Source organism: Camelus bactrianus, chromosome 10 (genome assembly GCF_048773025.1).
Source record: "Camelus bactrianus isolate YW-2024 breed Bactrian camel chromosome 10, ASM4877302v1, whole genome shotgun sequence".
NCBI classification, from domain to species: Eukaryota; Metazoa; Chordata; class Mammalia; order Artiodactyla; family Camelidae; genus Camelus; species Camelus bactrianus.
In genome coordinates, this window is record NC_133548.1 from 1640216 (window position 1) to 1650482 (window position 10267).

At 67.7% G+C, this 10267-nt stretch overlaps 2 protein-coding genes and 1 long non-coding RNA gene across 3 annotated transcripts; 1 reads left to right on the plus strand and 2 right to left on the minus strand.

Moving 5' to 3' along the window:
* Positions 1-28: 28 nt before the first annotated feature.
* On the minus strand, positions 29-1157 carry INS (insulin). The gene is made up of 3 exons (XM_074371463.1): positions 1107-1157; positions 771-973; positions 29-265 (listed from the first exon to the last, which is right to left on the minus strand). The coding sequence occupies exons 2-3, from the start codon at positions 955-957 to the stop codon at positions 120-122; spliced, it is 333 nt and encodes a 110-aa protein (XP_074227564.1). The 5' UTR covers positions 958-973; positions 1107-1157; the 3' UTR covers positions 29-119.
* Positions 1158-2980: 1823 nt separating this feature from the next.
* TH (tyrosine hydroxylase) lies at positions 2981-10005 on the minus strand. The gene is given in 13 exon segments (XM_074371464.1): positions 2981-3352; positions 4240-4373; positions 4629-4724; positions 4941-4997; positions 5479-5548; positions 5658-5793; positions 5880-6025; positions 6362-6412; positions 6692-6759; positions 7009-7097; positions 7378-7552; positions 8357-8569; positions 9802-10005. Coding segments are annotated over 13 exon segments (1599 nt in total). The 3' UTR covers positions 2981-3192.
* Positions 5788-9277, plus strand: LOC141578798 (uncharacterized). Its single transcript, XR_012509479.1, has 2 exons — positions 5788-5967; positions 7069-9277. It is a non-coding gene; the product is annotated as an uncharacterized LOC141578798 (long non-coding RNA).
* Positions 10006-10267: the final 262 nt, after the last annotated feature.

Genomic DNA, 10267 nt, shown 5'->3' on the forward strand with positions numbered 1-10267 from the left:
CCCCTTCCCCCAGCCCCGCAGCCCCCAGGCCACACAGACGGCACCAGCAGGGCTCATTCAGGGGGTTTATTGCAGAGCGGGGGCGCGGGGGGCCGGGGTGCCGGGTCGGGGGCGGCCGCCTAGTTGCAGTAGTTCTCCAGCTGGTAGAGCGAGCAGACGCTGGCGCAGCACTGCTCCACGATGCCGCGCTTCTGCGGGCGCCCCTCCGGGCCCAGGGGCTGCAGGCCGCCCGCACCCGGGCCTCCACCCAGCTCCACGCCGCCCACTGCCGAGAGACAGCCAGCCCTGGAGCGGGACCCTGAACGGGCGGGCATCCTCTGTGCCCGTCGCGGGGCCTGTCTCCCGCCCACCCCCACCCGCACCCACCTCCCCGCAGCCTGTGCAGGACCGAGCCCCCTCCCACTGCCTCGGGCTGTGTGTGTGGGGGTCCCCTCAGGGCAGTGAGGTGTCTCCCACAGGCATGCAGGCAGGAGGATGGGGCACCCCCGAGACCCTCAGCCCCCAGGGCTTGACTCACTTCATAAAACCCCTCCCTGAAGCCGCTCTTGTCGGAGGAGAGGAAGGAATGGGGCTGAGAGGGGTAAGATGGGAGTGGAGGGGACGGCGAGCCCACCCTTGGGGTGTTGTCAGGGCTCAGCCCCCAAAGAGCTGGCCGCTTGAGGATGTGACCAAGAGGGAATCATTCTCCTTTTTAAAACCCCTCCTGACCGCCCCCTGGGCGCCAGCTGGGATCCGGGGCCGGGGGGCAGTGGGGACAGTGGGGGTCTCACCCTGAGTGTCCTCCACCTCCCGGCGGGCCTTGGGCGTGTAGAAGAAGCCGCGCTCCCCGCACACCAGGTACAGCGCCTCCACCAGGTGTGAGCCGCACAGGTGCTGGTTAGCGAAGGCCCGGGCAGGGGTGGGCGCCCCGAGGGCCAGCAGGGCCAGCAGGGCCAGCAGGCGTGTCCACAGGGCCATGGCGGCGGGGCGAGGCCTGGCAGACGGGCAGGGTTAAGGCCGTGCAGGGACCCCCGGGACCCCTGCCAGCGCCCACCCCCGAGGGCTCCAGGAGGAGGGGCCCACACCCTGCTGCCGGTCAGCAGAGCTCGGAGCCCTCCGGGACACACCTGCTTGCTGGCAGCCTCGGAACGCAGCTGATCCAGAGGGCTGGGGGCTGCTGGGCCGCGCTGCGGGCTTTATAGCCCCCGGCCCCCTCCTGGCTCCTTAGGGCCTCCAAGTGGGTGGCAGATGGCGGGGGTGGGTGGGGGCTGAGGCTGCAGTTTCTGGGCCATTTCCTTGATGCTGGGTGTGCGGGAACATCTCCGTGGCCGTCAGCACCTCCTGAGGCTGCGTCATTAGAGCCTTAATGAGGGGCCTGCTGGCCCAGCCCCCCAGCTCGGAGCTGGGGGCCAGCGTCTGCAGGGACCAGCCCCTCCGGCCTCGCTTGTGCCTCTTCCGCACTTGATCCAGGGAGTGGGGTGGGAGAGAGGCCCTGGGGCGGTCCAAGGCCGGGGCGGGGGGCAGTGAGGCACGGTCTCCTCAGCTCACGGCCCCATCCTCACCCACCCCGGCTCCCCCACAGCTCCCAAGAGGGCTAGACTCAAGGACCAGTGGCTGTGAGGCCCCCCAATCCGATCCCCATTTCTTGTCTTCGGTGCAGGGGCCGCAGGACTGGTGAGTGGGGCCCCACCACGCCCCACCCAGGGCCCCTCTCGGGCCCCCTCTTCCTGGAGCCCCTGCCTTCTCTTCCTGCTGGCCCTTTTCAGCCTGGCTCTCAGCCCCACTGCATCCCCTGTGGTGCCCCCGCCCCCCTGGACAGGCACCTGGAAGGAGACCGGAGCTTACCAGCCCCCATTGCTGAGGAAGGGGCTGGGCCCTGCCTTCCCAGGACATCATGGTGCCCCAAGGCCCCTCTGCAGCCAAGGGATACCTGAGGGTCCCTTTGAGAGAAGTGTGTTAAGGCAGAAGGCTGGAGCCCAGGGGTCAGCTGGGCCAGAGGGAGATGAGGCCGGCCATCAGCCCTTCCCTGGGGACTCAGTGGGGCTTGCAGCCATCAGACATGGCCCCATTTGGGGCCTCACAGGTAGAAGGGACGTTGGTACAGGAGGGCTAGTCACAGACAAGATGCTTAAGGTACAGCTGATGGAAGGACAGACTGCCGGGGGTGCTGGGAAGGAAGGCTTTGCCCAGGAGGGTCTTGACGGATGAGCAGGAGTTTGCTGTGATTGGCATCCTAAGAGCTCAGAGCCCACGCCATGATGGTGTGCCGGAGGAAGTGAGCAGGGCCGGGAAGACAGGCTGGTGCCCGCATGTTGCAGGAAGTAAGGAGGCAGCCACCTCCCAGCCAGCCCCAGGCTACGCTCTCCAAGGCCCTGGAAGATGCGGGGGGCTCTAGGTAGAGAACCATGTCCAGACCTCTCGAGTAAGCAGAGCCCAGAATCCAGCCCCACACCCACTTTGCTGGGGAGACTGGGGCCCAGAGATGTCACCTGGGGACCAGCTCGGCTGGTCCGCTGCCAGCACCCATCTAGAAATAGCCCTGGGTCCTGCTCCGGGCAGGCGGGGGCTGCACCTGGGGTCCCTGGTCCTCTGCCTGCTCTCACAGACTGGCCTCTGCAGCCCCACCCTCCTCCCAGTGGGACATCGGGCTTGAGGGGAGGGCCCAGCCTGCAGCCCTGCCTCAGAGACCACCAGGGTGAGCCCTGCCCCCCAAACCTAGAGCAGGTGGGGCTTCTGTGGGCCAGGCCCCCACCTCCCTGCTGGGACCCCACGGAGACGCAACCGCTCAGCCAGGCCCCCTGGGCCTCTGGAGCGGCTAGAGCTCAGCACGGGCTGGTCCTCCGGGTGAGCAGGTAACCCAGGCCGGGAGGAGCCTGCTGTCTGGTGCCCGGGGAGGCCTCCGGAGGTGGGGAGGCAGTGGAGGAAACCCTGAGCAGGGCGGGGAGAGTGTGAGGGGCTGTGGCCCTGAGCCTGGCGCAGATACTGACACCGACTCGGGGTGGGTACTCAGAGGGGCTTTTTCTTTTATTGTGGTTGCAGACGGGCAGCACATGCTGGACGCGGCACGCAGCACAAGGACACCTGCAGGCAGAGCTGGGAAGCGGCGGGAGGGCGAGCGGGCGCAGCAGGCCCCTCGAGCAGGGAGGGTCTCAGGCTTTCAGGTGCCCTGTGAGCACCAAAGGGAGGCGGGAGACCCGGGGGGGCGCCCGGCACCTAGCTGATGGCGTTCAGCGCGTGGGCCAGGGTGTGCAGCTCGTCCTGGATGCCCTCCAGGGAGCGCCGGATGGCGTGGGGACTGTCCAGCACATCGATGGCCAGCGTGTATGGGTCGAACTTCACAGAGAAGGGGCGTTGGATGCGGGAGGCGTAGCTCCTGGTTGCAGGGGGCAGCACAGACCCCCGTCACCCAGTGGAGACTTCGAGGCACTGGGGAGACGGGGAGGAACTGGGGCAGCTTGGGGCAGGGTCTGTGGCCTCCAGGAGAGCCAGAGGGCTGGGGGCCGGGTCTCCCTCATCACAGCTCAGAGCTCCCAGGACTTTTCTGAGCCTCCTGGGCCCCAGAAGCTCATTCTGTCCAACCACTCAGACAACACAGGCCTCTGAGGCCTCCTCCAGGGGCCAGGGGTAGGGGGCTACAGTGGGGAGGGACGGGCCTTTTCCAGCCAAGCCTCGGCCACACCCTCCACCCCCTCCCTGCTCCTTCCCAAGCTTATGCAGGCTTCCTCCTCTGGGATGGCTTCCAGGCTGTGTGTCCTGGAGGGTCCGTTACGTCCCTACCCCCAAGCCTGTGTGTGGGATCCAAACCCCCTCCCTCCTCTCCACATCAGGCACCCAGCCCCGGGCCTCAGTTTCCCCTGTGACTACAGGAGCCTGTCTGGAAAATAGGCCCCTCCCAAGGGTGAACGGGTCAGGTGTTGGCTCCGCCCTCCTCCCCCCAGCACTGCTGGTCAACCGCAGCCCTCTCTGGAAGCTCCCTGCTCCTCTAGGCTCCCCACCCAGGCCCTCAGCCACCCTGGCCCTCCTCCTCTGTCCCTGGCTGCTCGGAGGGCAGGAGGCTGGGAAGGACCCCACACATCCACCTCACAAAGTCAGTCTCCACTTCCTGAAAGCCTGGCCTTGACCTGGCCCCCAGCCCGCAGGTCTCCCCTCCCCAGTCCTTCTGGGGTGCTGTCGTGGGAGGGAGGCTGGACGCCAGGCGTTCGCAGGCCTGGCCTGCTGGCCGCTTCGCCCCGCTGCGGGGCACAGGGGAGCCCGGCCTACCTGAGCTTGTCCCTGGCATCGCTGAAGCTCTCAGACAGGAAGTAGACGGGCTGGTAGGTCTGGTCCTGGTAGGGCTGCACGGCGGCTGCGTCGGGGTCGAAGGCCCGGACCTCGGGCTCCTCCGACAGGGAGTGCTGGCGGGAGGCCGGGGTCTCGGTCCTGAGGGGACTGGAGCCCTGTGGCCTGACCCCCTGGTGCCGACCCGTGCCCCCGCCCCGGGGGTCTTCCCGAGGCCTGGGGACAGAGTGCGTAGAGAGGCCAGGTTTCTTGGCCCCCAAGTAGGGCAGCCCCTTGCTCCAGCCTCCCGGGAGGCCCGGATCCAGGAGGCACGATGGAGGCCACCCTCCTGCCGGACTCCGGCCCCAACCCCCTTCCGGGGAGGGTCTCACCAGGAGCTCCCCGTAGGAGGACAGCAGCCCCGCGCCGTAGGCCTTCACCTGGCCGTTCTGCTTGCACAGTCCGAACTCCACGGTGAACCAGTACAGCTGGTGGGACAGCCGGCAGGGTGGGCTGGGTGGCCACTGCAGACAGCGCAGCCCCCTGCCCCCAACGTGGTCCAGGCACAACCCACCCCAGCAGAGCTGAGCCAGGCTCCGGGCTGTCACCAAGTGAAGACCACACTCCTTAGACAGGAGCAGAGACCTCAGGCGGGACAGGACGGCCTGGCCTCAGCCCAGGGTCTTGCAGGGGAAGGAACCCACCGTGGACAGCTTCTCAATTTCCTCATCCGACACCCCCAAGGATGCGAGGCCGATGTCCTGAGGAGGGAGCAGAGTGGAGGGGGAGAGGCTCAGCCCACCACTGCTTGGGCGCTTGTGTGGGGTGAGGGCGCTGGGGGTGTCCACAGCCCCTCCAGGGGTCTCCTGGACACTGCCGGGGTCAGGGACCCTCCTGGGATCCATCAAAGGCCCTGGACCGCTCTCTGCTGTTCCTGAGAGAGCCAGCAGGTGGCAGTACAGGCCGCAGGATTCTCCCTGGCTGACCCCTGGTGACCAGCGGATTGGGGGAAATGGTTCCTGCTCTTCACTGTCCTGAGGTGGTCTTCCCGACGGGCCCGAGCACACCCCACACAGCCCACCTGGCCCCGCATTCCAGGACGAACAGTCTCCCTGAAATCTCATGACCTAAGCGGGCACCATCCAGCCTGGGGGTGGGGAGGGGCAGGAGTGTCTGTCACTGGCAAGCGCAACCCTCCAGCTGCTTGGCTGACAGCCTGCCCCTGAGGCCTCGGGGACACACCTGGGAGAACTGGGCGAAGGTCCGGTCGGCCAGCATGGGCACATGCCCCAGCAGCTCGTGGCAGCAGTCCCTGTCGGGGGAGGGGGCAGTGGGTGGGGCGGGGGCCCGGCGGCAGCCTGCCCTCTGCGCCCCGTCCCCTCCCTGGCAGTCCGCGGGCCCCGGGTGGTCTGGGCACTCACGGCTCCGGGGAGTGCATGGGGGAGGAGGCGTGGCGGATGTACTGGGTGCACTGGAACACCCGGAAGGCCAGGCTGGCCAGGAAGTCCCGGGCGGACAGCAGGCCGGCCACGGGCCGCAGCTGGAAGCCGGTCCTCTCTGCAAGGGCCGCGGGCGGTCAGGGTGCCGGTGCAGGGCGGGGGGTGCCCCAGGCCCTCCCGCCAGGCCCCCCTGCGATGCCGCACCCCTCAGGAAGCGGGAGACGTCCTCCAGCTGGGGGATGCGGTCCTCCTGGTACCCGCAGAACCGCTCCAGCAGCTCGAAGGCCTCCAGGTACTCCCGGCAGGCGTGGGTGGTGTAGAGGCCCCGCAGGGTGGAGTAGACCTGCTTCCTGCGGGCGAGGGCCTCAGGCTGGCCGGGCTGCCCCCTCCTCCCCGCCCGGAACCCTGCCCGCATCCAGGAGCCCCCCTCGGAGGTGCTGTGCTCTGCCCCTGGCAGCTCCGGGCAGCCTCACTGCAGGCCTCTTGCTGCCCCTAAGGACCCCGGCCACTGAGCATGGCCTCCACTCGTGGTTTAGGGGGGCTTTGGGGGGCTGGGGGCCCTTGGGAAGACCCTTCTCCATCTGGCCTTAGTCTGTCCTGCCCACTGCCCTCCACATGGGGATTCTGGGGGTCTCCCTGGGCCCTCCTCGTCCCTGCCCTGCCCCTCTCCTGTAATGGGGTCTCACCAGGTGGCAGTCTCCTCGGCCGTGTACTCCACGTGGGGAATAGGGTCACCTCTGGGAAGGAGGCTGGCAGTCAGGCAGGGCCCCCGGGGAGAGCGAGTGGGGAGTGGACAGCAAGGGGCTGGGCTGAACGCCCTGCTGGCTGTGTGGCCTCAGCCAGTTGCTCTGTGCCTGGGTTTCCTCAGCTGTGACTTGGGGACCCAGAGTCTGCGACCACGGTGACAGGGAAGATTACGGTGCTGGTGACAAAGACAGCCTCCCCCCACCCCGGTCCAGTGTGAGGCTGCAGGACGGGGCCGGGGCCCCGGAGAGTAAGGGCGGGGTGGTCCTTACTGCTTGTACTGGAAGGCTATCGCGGCGATCGCCTTCCTGCGCTGGCGGTACGCCTGGTCTGAGAAGCCCTGGCGGCACAGTGGGCCCTGCTCAGAGGCCGCCCTGCTGCCCCCACGCCCCCCCCCCCCGCCCAGACGAGGCCTGTGACGCCAGCAGGGCGCCCGGGGACTGCACCCAGCCCTGCCTCACGGCTCTGCCGGGAGCCGGGCAGCAGACAGACCCCCACAGTCCCAACCCGGGGTCCAAGCTCACCACCCCAGCCGTGAGTACATGGGGGACACGATCGGGGCCAGGAGGCCCGGGGAGGCACGGCTCACCGGGTGATCCAAGTCCAGGTCAGGATCAAACTTGGTGACCAGGTGGTGACACTTGTCCAGCTCAGAAACCTTCCTTGGGAACCAGAGGACTTCACAGAGACGGAAGGTAGAAGGGCCACCGTGAGTGTCGGGGCCCTGGGGGAGGATGGACCGCCCTGGACGCAGCCTTCGCCTGGGCTGGGGTTGGGGGTGGGGGTGAGCCAGGCCTGGACCCCGGTGAGGAGAAGATTGCGGGAGGGCCAGAGCCGGCCAGGAGGGAGCCCCCAGGCCTCACTCGTGGTCACTGTGGGGGTTCCCCTGTGGGGCGCTCTGCACCCTGACATCTCAAGATCACGTGGTCGCACTCAAGGGCAGAGGAACCGGCCTCACCCTTGTTCTCCCCGACGCCACGCACGTCTTCTGCCACCCGGCGCACGGAGCTGAGCAGAGCAGGCAGGGCGGTGCTGGGCACCTCACAGCGCACAAAGTACTCCAGCTGTGGGCCCCCCGCCCGTGGCTTCTGGGCCGGCCGCGTCTCCAGGTGATGGATTTGGGCTTCAAATGTCTTAGGGAGCAAAAGCAGGGAGAGAGAGGCAGAGAGAGATGGAGAGACAGAGACAGAGGGGAAGGAGAGGGGTTGGGGCGCGGGCACCCAGGGGTCCGCCTGCCCCGCCGTGCCCTGGGCTCCTGCAGCCGGCAGCCCACAGGACCGTCTTCCAGGCTCCGGGCAGGTGCCCGCTGCCTGAGTAGGCTTCTGCTGGGAAAGGGTTTGTCTAGTTTTTCTGACAGCAGTTGTCACAGAGCCCCCTTGCCCCAGCCTTCCCCGCAGGGTCTTCTGTGGGTCCCCTGACCACACCCAGACAGCCTGGCTTCCCAGGCCGCTGGTCCTGCCATCCCTGGTGGCCTCGGCCTGGTCCACTAGCCAAAACCAGGGCTTGGGGGTGAGCCCCCTGAGCCCACTGTGGCGAGGTGAGGTGGCTCAGACCCCCACTAAGTGACACTGAGCGCCAGGGGCTGGCAGGGAGGGCTGGCTCCTCTGCAGCTCCGTCGCCCAGCAACGAGGGAGCGTGAGTCCCCTCGGGCCCTCGGGCGGGTGCTTGAGGAGTCAGCTGTAAGGTCGTTTGGGCACCTGGGCCAGGAGCCAGTCTGGTGTTGGCCAGAGCAGCTAATGCAACCAGCTGTCACATCAGCCCGAGCCCCGCCGGGAGCTGCACCCCTCACCCCCAGTGTGAGATGGGGGGCCTGGGGGGCTGGGGCAGGTCTTGGATCCCCCAGAACAGGGGGGTGTGGTGAGGGGCCGTGGGACCCCTGCCCTCATGGCCTGTGGACACCAGCCTGCAAGTGGGCACGTCTGCCCGGCCGCCCTCACCTCCAGCGCCTTCACGGCCCGGGACAGCGAGGGCGGCCTGGTGGGCCGCAGGGAGAAGAGCAGGTTCAGCAGGGCCTTGCCGTCCCGCTCCTCCAGCGCCCCGACCTCCGGGGCCTCCCCGGGCTCCGCCGAGGCGGCCGCAGCCTCCGCCTTCTCCCGCTCCTTGCGCGCGTCCTGGATGAGGCTCTGCCTTCGCCCGACGAAGCGCGGGGACTGTGGGGACAGAGGCGCCAGCTCCCCCCGCCCTCGGCCGGCTCCTCGGAAGCAGGACCCGGCTCCGGCGTCTCACCCAATGGGCCGGCTGGGGGGCCATAGCACGGGAGTGGGCCAGGGAGGTGCCGAGTGCCCCCAAACCGGCTTAGGGACCAGAGGGGTGACTCAGGAGCCGCTTCTGCTGCCCCTGGGCTGGGCAGGGCTGAGCACGTGGCTGGTGTCTGGCTCCCTGGGAGGGACCCCTGCCCCAGCCCCATGCAATGACCTCTCTTCGCCGTCCCACCCTCAGCGCTCCCTCACAGCACAGGGCCTGTGGCCACACCGTATCCACAGGCTGCCCCTGAGAGCGGAGCCCCTCGGGAGATGGTGCGTCACCCCAGACCCCAGCCTGGATGGAGGAGAACCCCCCAGTCTGGGGCTCACCACTTGCCGCTGAACTTCCAAGAAGGGTCTGGTGCCCTCGGGTCTTGGAACATGACTTGGGGGTGGGGAGGGTTCTGGAGAAGCCCCTCCCTGCTCTCCCGCTCGACCACAGGGTGGGGTGTGGACAGAGCTGGGGCCTCCGTGGGGGGAGGGCACCTCGCTGGGAGCCTAACGGGGGGGAGGGGGCGCTCTCTACCCCACGGCCGGTCCCCTGAGACAGTGCCTGCAAATTAAACTTCTGGAACCCAAACCGTGTTTTCATTAAAGGTCTATAAACGAAAGCCATTTTAAACCTGCAAGAAGCTGATTATTCCGAGCCATCTTGGAAGGCAGACTTAAGGCCCCTCTTCCAGGCTGAGGAGCCCCCACTTACTCACAGCGGGGACTGGCCCAATAGGTCTTCCCAGCATAGTCCCCCCTTGAACTAGAGGGCTGACCCCAAGAGTTGGGGTTGCTGGGGTTCAAGGCAGGAGATCCCACGTGGAATCAGGGAAAGCGTGCCAGGTAGATGGACAGATGGAGGATGGACAGGTGGGTGGACAGATGATGGACAGACAGGTGGACGGATAGACGTATAGACAAGTGGATGGACGGATGGTGGGTGGACAGGTGGGTGGGTGGACGGATGGTGAATGAGAATCACCCTGGAGCCAAGACCACCCCTTGGCTCAGCAGAACTGGGGCCCGTGCCCCGTCTGCCCAGCACTTCCCACCATGAGCTACTGCAGGGCCAGGGACACCTACTCACAGAGACCCAAACACCCAGGCATGGGGTTGCCCACCAGGTCTGGGCAGGGGAGGTGCCAAGCCTGGGTCTGGGGCGTCCGTGTGGCCCCTGTGCCCGGAGCCGCCGGCCAGCCTTTGGGGGACACCCTTGGGCTTCTGGTTCATTCCGGCCGGCGGGCACCAGCCTGTCCTCTTACCATGATGGCCTCGGCCTGCTTGGCGTCCAGCTCGGAGACGGCCCGGCGGAAGCCCTTGGCCTGCGGCGTGGTGGCGCTGGGAGTGGGCATGATGCTGGCGAGATCGGGGCTCCGTCTCCCAGCCCTCTGCCCAGCGGCCTCTTATAGGCAGAGCTGACGTCAAAGCCCCGCAGGGTCCCCCACCTCCCACCTCCCACCTCCTTCGCGTCCCTCGCCTGCTGCCGCCGCCTGAGGGAGGCGGGGCGGGCCAGGAGCGGCAGGCGCGGGAGAAAAGGCTCCGTCCCATTAAATCTAATTGCATCCTCTGTCGCAGGCACCCAGGCAGGCGGCTGGCCCTTTCTCTGAATCATCT